Genomic DNA, 12,787 nt, shown 5'->3' with positions numbered 1-12,787 from the left:
TAGATAAAAGTTTTATAGTCATTTAAATCCACATCTGAAATTATTACCACACTAGCACTTTTATTTAAATGAACATCTCACAGGAGAGCTGCAGCCAATTCCTGCCCTCTTTCTGCTGCAGAAAGGATTGTAAACCTGAATAAAGTATTATAATCATAGATGACCCCTGTGAACCAAATGGCACTACTGAGCTGCATCGTGCCCTTATCGAGGACCCAGTGAGACAATGCCTTTATGGCCTGTTTGGAGAGATTAAACTGCAAACTGGTTTTGAAAGCTTCCAATTTGCAAATCATCTAAATCCCAAACTCAAGACAGTGACTTGGGAACCTAAGTTCCCTTGATTTTCAGTGAGACCTAAGCTTCTAAGTCTCAGACATTTTGGATGAAGGATTCCTAAAAAGCCATGTAAACCAAGTTTACTAAATTCAGACAAATGAAAATAATCTGTTTATACTTTGCATTTCTATATATATCACTTGCCAGATGTTAGAGTCATTAAAAATGCATTTGAATATAGTTTAAATAATTAAATGCCTTTTGAAAACATGCACAATTGCCAGAGGTCCTTGCTCAAAAGAAGTAATAATTTCCACTTGTTGTAGTGACTTGATAAGCTTAGTCTGAACAGTTCCAGTGCTTGAGCCAAGGTTTAGTGCTTTAGTCATAGCCTGATGTTGCAATTAAGTTTAAGACTGGGGAGTTTATTGCTCAGATGGGTGATCTGGGTTTGCTACAAGGAGTCTAATGAATTTGATGATTAGTCTGTTGTCTTTTATTGTCTGTTTCCAAAGTAATTTGTGCTTGGCTTTTGACTGCTAATAAAATTTATGGAAAAGTTCAAAACACTGGAGATAAAGACTTTTTTTTTTTTTTTTACAACTGTAGTAACCATTAAATGGGATATATATATATATGCTGACTAGCAGGATTAATGTTTCACCGGTAGAATTTCACCCTGTAGAAATGCTAGGAAAGGTAGCACTTTCAACCTACTTTGATTAGTCTCTTGCTTTTGATAAGTAATTTCTTAACTGAGCTTTATATTTGCAAAACATGAAATATATATGCTGAAAATCAAGTATGTTTTTGAGTCTGATTGACCCCAAGTATGGACACATTCCAATTTTTAATAAATTACTGAATAGAAGTGCAGAAGACTACTGAGACATCGTGACTGGTTCTTTGTATTGGCACTAAAGATAACATAAATGCTAAAGCTTCCCACATTGTTGATGTGCAGAAGCACAGCAGATATTTAGTGGCGGCAGTGTGTGAAGGGAAACAGTCAGAGGAAACTGCAAGGTTGCCCACTGCTGTGCTGCGAATGCTTGTCAGCACTGTATCAGACCTCCTGCAGGAGCCAGGGCCTCGTTCTTCCTTTCTGCAAAGCAGATGAACTCCACTGAGATGCATAAAGGCTGGATGCAAGAGAAAGCAGAGCCTTTTCCAAATGTATGTCTTCTGCTTTTACAGCATCTTCTCCAAAATACGAGAGAATAACAAAAAGACATATTCTAAACTCAAAAAACCAGATACTTTTTGCCTATTTTTGACAAACTTCTAAGATTTTTTCCCCATTTATGTCAACTATGTAATTTTCACCTCTTGTTAATGGCCTTCCCTTGGTGACAGTAAGTGCTGTTGAGTATATAAGTTAACATTCAGTTTGAGATCACATTTGATTGTTAACATTTTTCCACCTCCACTGCAATGAAAAACTTTTAGTTTTGCAAAATGAAAAGCATTTTTAGTATCTGTAGAAAATAACAAAAACTAGTGGGGAAAGCATTCCCTAATCAAGATAAAATCTTGTCACCTTCATTACCACTTAGCAGTACTGTACTTTGAGAGTAGGTATTACTTAGTGTGAATAATGACAACAGAATCTCAGCTTGATTTCAAAAGTTATTTCCGCATAATTTATTCAAAAGATAAATTCCCTAATGAAAGATACTGGATCCACTTTAAACCAACAGTATTTCATCTATAATTACTGCCTCAGGAATACCATACTATCTGCCATTTATCACTGTCAGTGACTTTTGAATTCCTGCTACAACCACGGTGTCCCATTGGGTTTGTTTGTCTCCGAAAAAACATGATGTTTCTAGTGGGGAATGGCCCTAAAAAAGGAGAACAAAACTTGTTATCCCCTAGAAATATGTTTAAATGTCCTCTATGTGCTTCAGCATACAGAGGAGAGTAAGCCCATTCATTTCCTTGTAGTCATTTCCAACGCAACATATTATGTTTTCCATCTGAAGTTTGTAGAATTTCTTCGGTTCACTACCGCTTCCCCCGCTCCTTTCTTTCTTTTCTCATGAGCTGAGTATCCATTATCCACCATAATTCTTGCAAAGCTTACATAAGAATATAGGTGTTCTGGCTCGTAGACCTACACTTCAGTCAACCCCTCATGCTTCCTCATTATGAGAATCTAATCTTTCATTAGGAAACAATTAGGAAGCAAATATGCTTAAGAACATTAATTTGGAATTGTTTCAGCACCAGTGTTAGAGAAACTGTTAGTGGTGTGTCCCAATCCAATGTCCATTTTAGACAAGAAAAAGCTAGACTTGATTGAGGTAGTGACTGCAACAATATTTTGATGTCTTTTATATTATTCTTTCTGTGGCTGTGGGAAGATAACGGATTACTGGCAAGAGACTTTGTTTCCTCTCACTTTGTGAAGGTCCTCCTATTGTTCATCAAAAGTGGTAAATAAAGTCTTCAGGTTTGCTTTTAGCAGGCTCCCATTTTGCTGTGTATTTTGGATATTGCTCTTACTTTGTGCTAATATTATAAGAAAATAAAACACTTCCTAATTCAAAATTGGCAATGACATCACCTGTGTGTTAGTGACAGCTGTAAAATTTTCAGTTCTAGAGCTGCATTGCATTATCTTCATTATTAATGGTTGATAAAAAATATCAACCAGAAATTTGCATCCAAGAATTCAAGAGACAGCAGAGAACAGAAGCCTCCACAGCCTCCACCAGGTCACTGGGATATAGCCCTGAGGTCATGTGTGCTGAACGCACTCTCCCTTAGAGATGGCATACAACCCCCCTCACTCATGGTGTGTATAGCCTTACTATGAGGATACACCACGAGAACTATTTGTAGGTACTGAGCATGTTGGAGGCATCAGCCTCGCTGACTACGGCAAGTGCAAGACTGTCATTTTGATTGCTGGTGTACATGCAAATGCAGAGCACTCCCACCGCTGCACAAAGGAACAATAGCACCTGAGCCCTTCAAATGTAGAAACAATTATCCTAGCACCTAACCAGCAGTCAGCATGGTGACCTGTGGTGAGTTCCTCTATATGTACTATCAGTAACATTGCAGGGAAATGCTCATGTTTTTGTGAGATTAAACGGACAATAGGAATTGTAGTCAGATTTTTTCTCTTGCCTGAACAGTCTGTATTTATCTCCAGGCAACAGGAGAGAAGGAAAGTACAGAAAGCTTGCACTGTCATCTGATTGTTTAACTCTTCAGACCTTGTCTTGGAGTGGAATGCAATGTATAATGAAATTCCTTTTTTTTAAGCTAGAATGACTTCTGATATACTCAGTCACGCCTTAACTTTCAGAAAACAAACTGCATTTTTCAGACAGTGCACAAGAGCCCTTACCTTCTCAACCAAGAGATCTGCAATAGAAAATGAGTCATTTTCTGCCTTTACAAGGCTGCAAAATCTACAAGCAGAGATATTCACGCATGTACCTGATAGTCCACCGACATCCATCTTCTTCAGGTTCTTTGCCTCCAGAATGACGACAGTCAGTTTGCCAGCAGTAGGCACATAACGGAGGGAGAAGCAAATATCACCCAGTTTTTCTTGCTGTGAAAGTAAACAAGACAGGGTGTTATATTTTAATAATTTTTGTGCCTTTTAAAAACACAATTTTGAAAGCCCCACAGAAAATGAACAGGATTACATCTCAAGCTCCTACTGTTAAACATAACATTCAAACAAACAATCTGAAGTACCGGTCACAAGTTGCCCAGCTTAAATCCTTGATAACTTCAAGTTCTGTCGCAGCAACTGGAGTCCACAGCAACTATCTCATATGAAGCAAATGACGATATATGCTGCCTGCGAAGTAAGTTATACTGCTCAGCATTTCACCCCTGACAATGAGGGTCCTACAAATACTGTTCGCTCTTTAAACCAAGTAACGATGGAGTTCTTTTTCCCAAATATTTCAGTGGAAATTAATTAACACAACTACCAGACAATTTTCCTCTAAACAGTAACATAGGTCTTTCTCACCACACTTTGTCACAAAACTAAAAAGTATGAAACCCACAACGCACAAAAAAATCAGTATAAAAAAAGACTCGTCTCCCATGCGACCGGCCAGAAATACAAAAACCCCCAAAGATATAGACCAGGAAAGCACACATTGCATCCCTTCTCACATCAAGTATGGCTGGAAGGATTTGGTTTTGCCTTCAGTCTTGCAGCCTATCATCTGGAATCCTGCCAAATGCAACCTTTTGCAATTCATTGCTTAGTACCTTCCTAATAGTTCTGGCAAAGAGAGAAAGGCTGAATTACATTCAGAATTACAGGAACATTTTTTAAAAAGGAAGAAGAATAGATTTGAACTTGCATATACAAGAGAAAAAGAGAATACTGCTTAGAAATAATCACTAGAAGGATCCAAGCTTCTTTTCTTCTTCCTTTCAGGCAAAACTTATCTATAGGGTGGTAACAAGGTTGTTTTTGAGACAAGAAGAATTAGGTTACACTGAACAGTCTAATAAAGCATTGCAGAGAGCAATATTTCTCTTTCAAAGACAGTAATTCTTACGGCATACGTCTGTTTCCACAATTTATTCTGGCAGTAGAGTAGAAAATACATTTCCATGAAGATATATTTCTTTGGTTTCAGTGTTTTGTTAGAGTAAATTGGACGCTGGTTGTAGAAAAGTTTTAGGGGTGCATCCAAGCTTTTTGTTAAGACACTAGGTAATTTTTGGGAGGAATTATGCACCTTTTCCTTGTACTACAAATGCAGAAAGAACCTGGTGATTTACAATGTTCAAAGAGCCAAGGAGAAAGAGACAAAGTCAGAACCTTGTCTAAAAAGCTGGGGGGAACACTACTGAGAGCAACTGTCTCGCATTTTCATGAATGTAGTGGGTATTTCCTAGAGAAATGACAGCCCATATCCTAAGGACTTTACTATCCATGTAAAAGGAATCAAAATGTTCCTTTCCAACTGGGAGCTCAAGCTTCCAAGTCATGTAAGAGAAAATGAACTTCATCTACTAAGCCAAATCTTCAGCATCAGTGGCAGGTATTCTTTCAAGAGCTCTTACGCAGAATCACTTTTTATTCAGGTTTGGATAAGCATCTGCAGATTATCCATCTGAAGGACGCATGCCAGATACTTAGCTATACTTCAGGGTTGACATCTTCCTCCTTTATCAAAAGGTGCGTAGGCTTGTCTTAGAGGATGTCCCTGGGGATGTGGGATTCTTTGTTGATCCCAGCAATGGACCGGAGCGGTATATAGTAAGAACGGCATCATACAGATATTGTTCCTTTTAATTATAAAAACCCTAGAATCTGCAAAAATAATGCAATAGCTATACAGGGACAGACTATGAATTGATTATTAGAAGTTGGAAATGAGACCCAGGGATTGTAATACATAGTTCCCTGCAAAACATCACCTCAGAGATCATCAGCAGTCAGGAAACATACAGAACAAGCAGCTATGTATAGCTAGAAAATGCTGGGAGAGAACACAACAAAATAGCTCATGAAGTTTGGGAGAGAACACAGCAAAATAGCTCATGAAGTTAAATGTGTATATCACATATAAAAGTGCTGTTAGAATGCACATGTGACTGTATCTGAAAAACTAATGGTGTCCTCCCCCACCTTAGAATGGGTATGATAGGATTGAGAAAGCCTCCAAGAAAAGCAGCAGGAATGATCAAATATATGACACAGCTTCTGCAAAAGGAACAACTAAGTAGAGCAGGACTCTTCAGGCTGCAAATGGAGGACGTGAGGAAGAGTATCTTACATACCTCTATCTGACCCAGGAGGGCTATAAAGATGTTATAACCTTGTGCAAAAGAACAGATCCTAATAGAAGAAAATTTACATTTTTAACTCATATACAGCATAATCTAAGAGGACTTTCACAGTATGGACTGCACTGCTGTGGAGGGATCTAACACTCCCCCCTGTCTGCAAGTAATATTAAATAAATTGCAGCACAGATTCAGATCATGAAAATACGGATTTCAGCCACGCAATCTGCATAGCTCGTGCTCGTGTCTAATTGAGGCTGCAATGGCACAGTGACAGCAAAACACAGTCCTGTTCCTCTGACATTCAGTTTTGGAAGTCCACGTTGGCAAGGCTAATGGTGAAGTTGATCTATCACTTGCAGGTTGTTCAGAATGGAAGAAATCAATTGCTTATTGATTTGTGTTATCATGATCACAGCTCAGCCAGCTGCCCATTGTGCTCCACAGCTGCTGTCCTATTACATGGTAGACTTGGTTTCAATTAGCCTGGTTGATTTCATAGGGCTCTGAATAAGACTGAAAAAGTTTGTTTTAGGCCTCCATCTTAGAGATGTTTGCACTCACGTATCACCAGACATTCAAGGGCTTTGCTGTTACCGCTAGATTCACTAGGTAGAGTTATGATTGTAACAGCATGGGAAATTATACTCCTTTGTACTCCTCAGAAATGTACCTCATTAACAAGAATATCTAAACATCTATTTTGGAAAATACTTTTAAATCAATACTATGCTTCTAATTGCTCCTTTGAGTTGATTTTTTTTTTTTTTAGTTTTATTTTTCTTTCTTTGTGGGCGGTAGGTTTCTTTTTTTTTCTTATGTTGCGGTTAGAGTGTGTTTAAATGGCACAAAATGGTGCTATGGATGTTGTTTCTGATGTGAGTGCTTCAGAAGAGGCTGGAGGAGGCACTTTACAAACACAGTTATTGCCACGGAGACCATCACCTCTCACCAGCCTTTCTCCATCTGTAATCATGTTATGCTTCTGTGCAAATACCACAATTGTCTACACAGAACAATTTTATAAGAGCATTTAATGCATTTTTAGCCTCTTTTAATGTAATTTTAGCTGCAGGAAGCACGGGTAACAAGTCAGCATCGTGTAAACAGCCAGTTTTCCATAGATCGCCAGCAAGCCATGGGAAATGGCAGCAGATGATGTGCTCATTCCAGAAAATAATTTGAAGAAAAATCATAGGTACCTCTTTAAATGCCTACAAAATCATTTTTAGTACTTTTCCGTTGATATTAAAATCTGTACTAACTGCATTTCTTAAATATTTCTTGTACTTTTAACACATTCTCTTTGCATGCCTGCTATAAGTTTCTTATTCCTAATAAGTTGGTTTTTTTTTTTTTGTAATTTTAAAATATTTGTCAGGCAAAATACTGCAAGTGGCAGCACTGCAATGAAGCAACAAAAAGCAATCAGTAGAGGTGTGGTTTGCAGGAGATAATTACAAACCCCTGCAGGGCTACAAGGTACAGATGAGTGCTTCTGGTATGGTGATTATCTCATGGAGGTGCCTTATTGTTATTATGAATTTCATGCAGCCCTATGTATAAATAATTTATGTTAGTAAATTACTTTGATCTCTGATGGAAACTGTGTAAGTTAGTGTTAGAAACTTCCAACTGGGAGGTTCATAGACATTAACCTATTCGTACATAATGTCTAAACACCAATCAAAAGACTCTCTCCATCTAAGCAACTTCATAATTTCATTACATTTAAAAAGAATGCAATGGAGCAGAACATAAATGACATGGACAGTGCTGCTAATGCTTCTTCAGCTTAGAAAAGGCTATTTGAAGTCCTGTTGAGAGCCTGGACTTTTTAAAGACGACTCTAAGTGGCTCCTGCCTGTCTCATATTTCTTCTTGTATTTGTCAGTAGTCATTTTCACCTTGACAGTATACTCTCCTAATGAGCTACAGAGAAAAATGCTATTTATGCAGATTACTCTCATTCAGACTGCAGAATCTCTAACAGACATATCTATCTTCTTAATATAAACATTCTTCACATTTTTGTGGAAGATGTTACAAGAAAGTTGATGCTTGCAGGTCTCTTGGTAAAACAGTACCATAATAACGAGTCCCAGCACCATATGCTTTTTACTAATTGGATGAAGGACTCTAAAATAGTCAGTAGAGGAAGGATATAAACACAATGAGGTGGGTTTCTAACTTCAATACCTGGTTTTAATTGTGTATATTTGCATTAGCCTGAGAGAAACACAATAGGATGTGGTTTATAGGTGACGATCAAAAATACAGTCTTCCAACAATCAATATTGACAATGGAGGCTTATAATGTTCACAGTATTGTTTTCACACCAACCAAAATGTTTTAAAACTCTGCAGAGAAGACAACGACAGCGTAAAGGTGGGTTATAAGCTAAATTACAGTTTTTCAAATTCAGGAAATTCAGGTAAACTTTAATGACAGAATTTCTAATCCTAATTCTCACATCCAGGGCCTTCAGCCAGTTTTGAGGCCATCATATCCTGTCTACATATGAAGATCTCAAAGCCCAGAAATTCTTTTCCCTGGCACATAAACCATGACTATACTAAGCTGCAAAGGTGCCACAATAATGCTAATAACAGGATGACAGGGATGCAGAAGTGGATGACATGGACTAGCCACAACTTCCACAATAGCAAGTGGGCAGAATTAGCAGCCCATACACATAGCTGAGATCTACAACGAGAAAGTATTTCTCCTCCACACACCCTAGCACAAATAGTGATCATACTTGGAAAAGGAAATACCGGTTTCTTTGGCTCCCTTTTTTTCTTTAAACCTAAAATGTTATTGCCACCACAGCTGTCTTAAACATTACCGGCTTCAATGGCATTGCATTTTTGATAAATATGTGGTTAAATAACAAAACAGAAAATTTCAAACCTGCAATAGGTATAATCAGGACAGAAGGACAATCTTTTTCTCGTATGCTTGCAAATCAGAGACTAGATGACCCCACAATATGAAGACAATTCTGTCACAACTAGGCAAAGGAGTAGGAAGTGAGCAAGAACCTCTTAAAGCTCATTTTGCATAAATAGGCTAGAAATAGATGGTGTAGCAGGGAAAGATAAAGAAAAAATGGAAAGAGAAAGATTGGCTGAAGCTAATGTGTCAGCCCATTATTACAGCACTTTTGGAGACTATCACATGAATATGTATGCACACCAAATACGACTGTACCCCAAAGTCTATGAACTACTATTGGGGTAAAGTACTGAAAGCAAGCAGGAGGCAGAGCCCTCCCCAGCTTTTTCAATCAAAAGGTTGATTACGGAAGTAGCCATTTCAGACTTGCACTATAAACCCAGCCAATATAAACTTAAGGACTTTAACAACTAAACCATTACTCTGACAAGGAGAATAATTCCATTGCTGTCTAAAAGAATTTCATGCCCATGAACAGAGCAGCCACACTGTTACACATCTCGCAGTAAATAGGTGTTAATGTCTCCGGGGAGAAAAAGAACCTTCTTCAAGACTATAACTAATAAACTAAGAAAATATTTTAAAACAATAAAGTATGGGCAGACAAGTGCCCTACTGTGTGTTTCCTTATTCAAGGATCAGTCTTTGCAGGAATAACCCACTTTTCTTACAAAATGGAAGCACAGAATGTCTGTGATTAAAAGGCTGTCCTGTTTGCTTTTACTAACATTATTTCAGAAGTGCCTACATAGGTTATGCCCTCTTCAAATGTGCAAACTCGGCCATAAAAGGAAGCTTCTGTTAAGGTAAATGGTTCAGTTACAAGACGCACAACACGTAAATTAAAAAGCTAAGCAAAGTTAAATAGGCTACAGCAGGAGATATTGGAGGAAACAGAGGGTTCTTGAGGCAAAGATCTGGAGGGCTCATCTCAGATGCTGTAAAAAAGGGACTAGCAGTGACAACAGGCTAAAGAAGAGATGGATAGGAGACTGATGCTAGGTGAACAGAGAACAGAAATAGAAGCAAAGGTCTATGAGGTAAGTTTTAAAAGGGGAAAATTTTAGGGCAGACAGGGAACAATCTTTCAAATGCAGTGAATTTATTAAAGACATCAGGAGGTGGTATCTGTAGGCGTACAGTCACGGTATAAAGTAGGAGTGAGGAAGAGCCAAAAGTAAGGGTTTAATTGCATATTCCTTTTGACTGATTTCCCTGCTACAGTCCTACTCTCTGACTCCTTTGTGATACAACTTCTTTAAGCCAGTATTACTTTTTACCTTTGCTTAAAGGGAACAGACCTAGCAAGATCTTTCTGTGGAAATAAAAATCTATCTTTCCCCCACCTCCGAACATCACTACTTGACATAAAAAATCTTCACAAATCTCTGCCTTCTTATTGCAATATATATATAGAAAGGTAGGAGACTGCATTTCCTTTAACTGCCCCAATTATCTAATACTCTCAAACACAACAGTAAATCGGACTTGAAAGCAAGCTGGGCAATAATTTGAACCAGCCAATGTTATTAAAAGATTAACAAGTCATGTTTTGTCAGCTTCTTCCTTTTAGTCATCTTCATTACATTTTTAACTTTTTAGAGAAAGCACTTCTATTATTGTTTTCTAAAAAGCAGAGGAAATGGAAAGAGAAAACACTGCTATTATTAGTAGAAAATGACACTTTACGGTCATCAGTTTAAAAGCATTACAATCAGCTGCCTCTTGCAAAATGAGAAATGCTGTGGCTGAAGGCACTTGAAATCAAAGACCAGCAGAAATGCACTCTTTGATTTCCAAACAAGACCCCATGCTACTAAACATACCGAACTCTTAAAGAAGAAGAAAATTAATTTCTTAAATAAATGAGAAAGAGAAGAATGAATTAAAAGAAACATATGCACCCGGGTATCATAGCCTGGTTTTGTGCAACTCTTTGTCTACCCACAAATGCTTGCAGCTGGCTGCTCTACTTTAATGATTGCATCTCATTCTATTTTGCCACTTGGCTTCTCCTTAGCTCCTGCCTGATCATATTTCTAAATGTCACTCACATTTATGCAGACCAGTGCACAAAACAAAATTAATTTAACTGAATGGCACATTAATATTATTACTTTTGACAGCATGGAAAACTTATTAACTATAGCATGTCACAGGGCTAGTCTTCTAGTGAGTAGTCCCAGTACAACATTGAAAGGAAATGTAATACATTTAAAAGATTTTTTTTTGGCTTATCAGACACTGTGAGAAGTCAAGTCACAAAGCTTTTCTATAATTATTAGAATATTATACATGCATTGCAATCACTCTACAGAAAGTCCTTGTCCACCAGTGATAGGGTACAAGAGGCACAGTACAATACCTTTGCTTAATCTGAAAACGTCTCTTGTACTCGGTATGGGCACCTTAATGCTTAGTTAACGTAGTTTCTACTACCGAGAGTGCCCTAGTTTCTAGAAATGATTTGACTCCAAAGCTTTAGATTATAGATTGGAATTACAGCATACATCAAAAAAAATACAGGATCAGTAGACAGCAGAGAACTGTAATTAAAAATCAAATCAATTACCAATTCCTTGCTTGTAGAATGTATGACTGGATGCAGTACAGCATTAAAAACCTGGCATGAACACAGTCCTTGCTATGATGACCACACATTATTGATTAATGAAAGACAGAACAAACAGATTAAGCAAACCAGTAGGTTGGAATGACTGGCATGATGGAATGAGTGATTATCATGGCTACTGGTAAATTCTGCTGAAACTCAACAGCTCCAGGAGAAGACTATCAGGTGAATTCAGTGCCTCCGTTCCTGAAGCCATACAGTATATTTCTATTTGTTCTGCAAGAGCAACAAAGAGAAATTCAGTGGAATTTGTGGATTACGTTCATAGACAGCTATCTTCTTCCCCTTCCTCTGTAAAACACTATCAAGACAAAAAGACCTTGCATCTCATGCCAATCCAGCTACATTATAGATAAATGGGTTTTTTTGCAGCGCTACTAGCACTGCCTGGTTCACTAAAACCCTGCAAATGTATATACTCTTTTGTCTCATCTATCTTGCTGTAACATCAATTTAGCTTTCATGTTCCTCCGTAATATCCCCCAGCACTATCCCCAGCTCCCTTCCATGACCCCAGTCACAACCCCCACACTACACAGCAGCCTCCTCTTCCAAAATCTCCTAAACTGGCAGTTAGGCAAGGGGCAGTGTGTGATGTCATTGTTTTAAAACTAGAAACTTGCTGGTTAGCAAGAAGCAGGCCAAACAGAACACATGAGGACCTGGCACGTTCCCCAAACAAGGCAAGAATCTGAATATCCTATTTAAGGCATTGCTTTCCATTAAATTTACAGGAACCTTCTTATCACGCTTCCTACTAGTTTCCAGGGCAGGAGGTAAGGCAATTCTGTTAAAATCAGCTTGTACTTTTATTTTCACAAGAAGACAACTTAGCCATACAGGCAGGTGAGGATGCTCAGTGCACTGCTGCCACAGCGGAAAGGGCTGCAGACCAGTGGACTGCACAGCAAGCTGAAAAGGAACTCGATTTGCTAATGGCAAAACCAGACAGCTGATGTAAGGTAACAGCTGGTGGGTAAAGTCTTATAACAAGACAGTTCTCCACCTGTAATTTCTCAAGATGAAGAATACTTCCCATCATGTATAATTTCACCCAAGTCAATGTCATCTTTTATTTCCATCCACTGCTTCTGTGCTATAAGCACAAGCAGGGTTTTAAACTCTTTTCT

General features: G+C 38.1%; 1 protein-coding gene across 4 annotated transcripts in view; it reads right to left on the bottom strand.

Annotated features, from left to right (window-relative positions):
* The window catches only part of SYT1 (synaptotagmin 1), a 350,955-nt gene that overhangs the window by 50,055 nt on the left and 288,113 nt on the right, over positions 1-12,787 (bottom strand). For all 4 annotated transcript variants that reach the window (XM_054064261.1, XM_054064263.1, XM_054064260.1 and 1 more), the window contains exon 8: positions 3,736-3,853. In XM_054064261.1, coding sequence (XP_053920236.1) covers positions 3,736-3,853 — 118 coding nt within the window. The remainder of the gene's footprint in view (positions 1-3,735; positions 3,854-12,787) is intronic.

Source organism: Cuculus canorus, chromosome 1 (assembly GCF_017976375.1).
Source record: "Cuculus canorus isolate bCucCan1 chromosome 1, bCucCan1.pri, whole genome shotgun sequence".
Classification (NCBI taxonomy): domain Eukaryota; kingdom Metazoa; phylum Chordata; class Aves; order Cuculiformes; family Cuculidae; genus Cuculus; species Cuculus canorus.
Note: the sequence above shows the minus strand (reverse complement) of the source record. Positions and strands in the feature narration are given on the sequence as shown.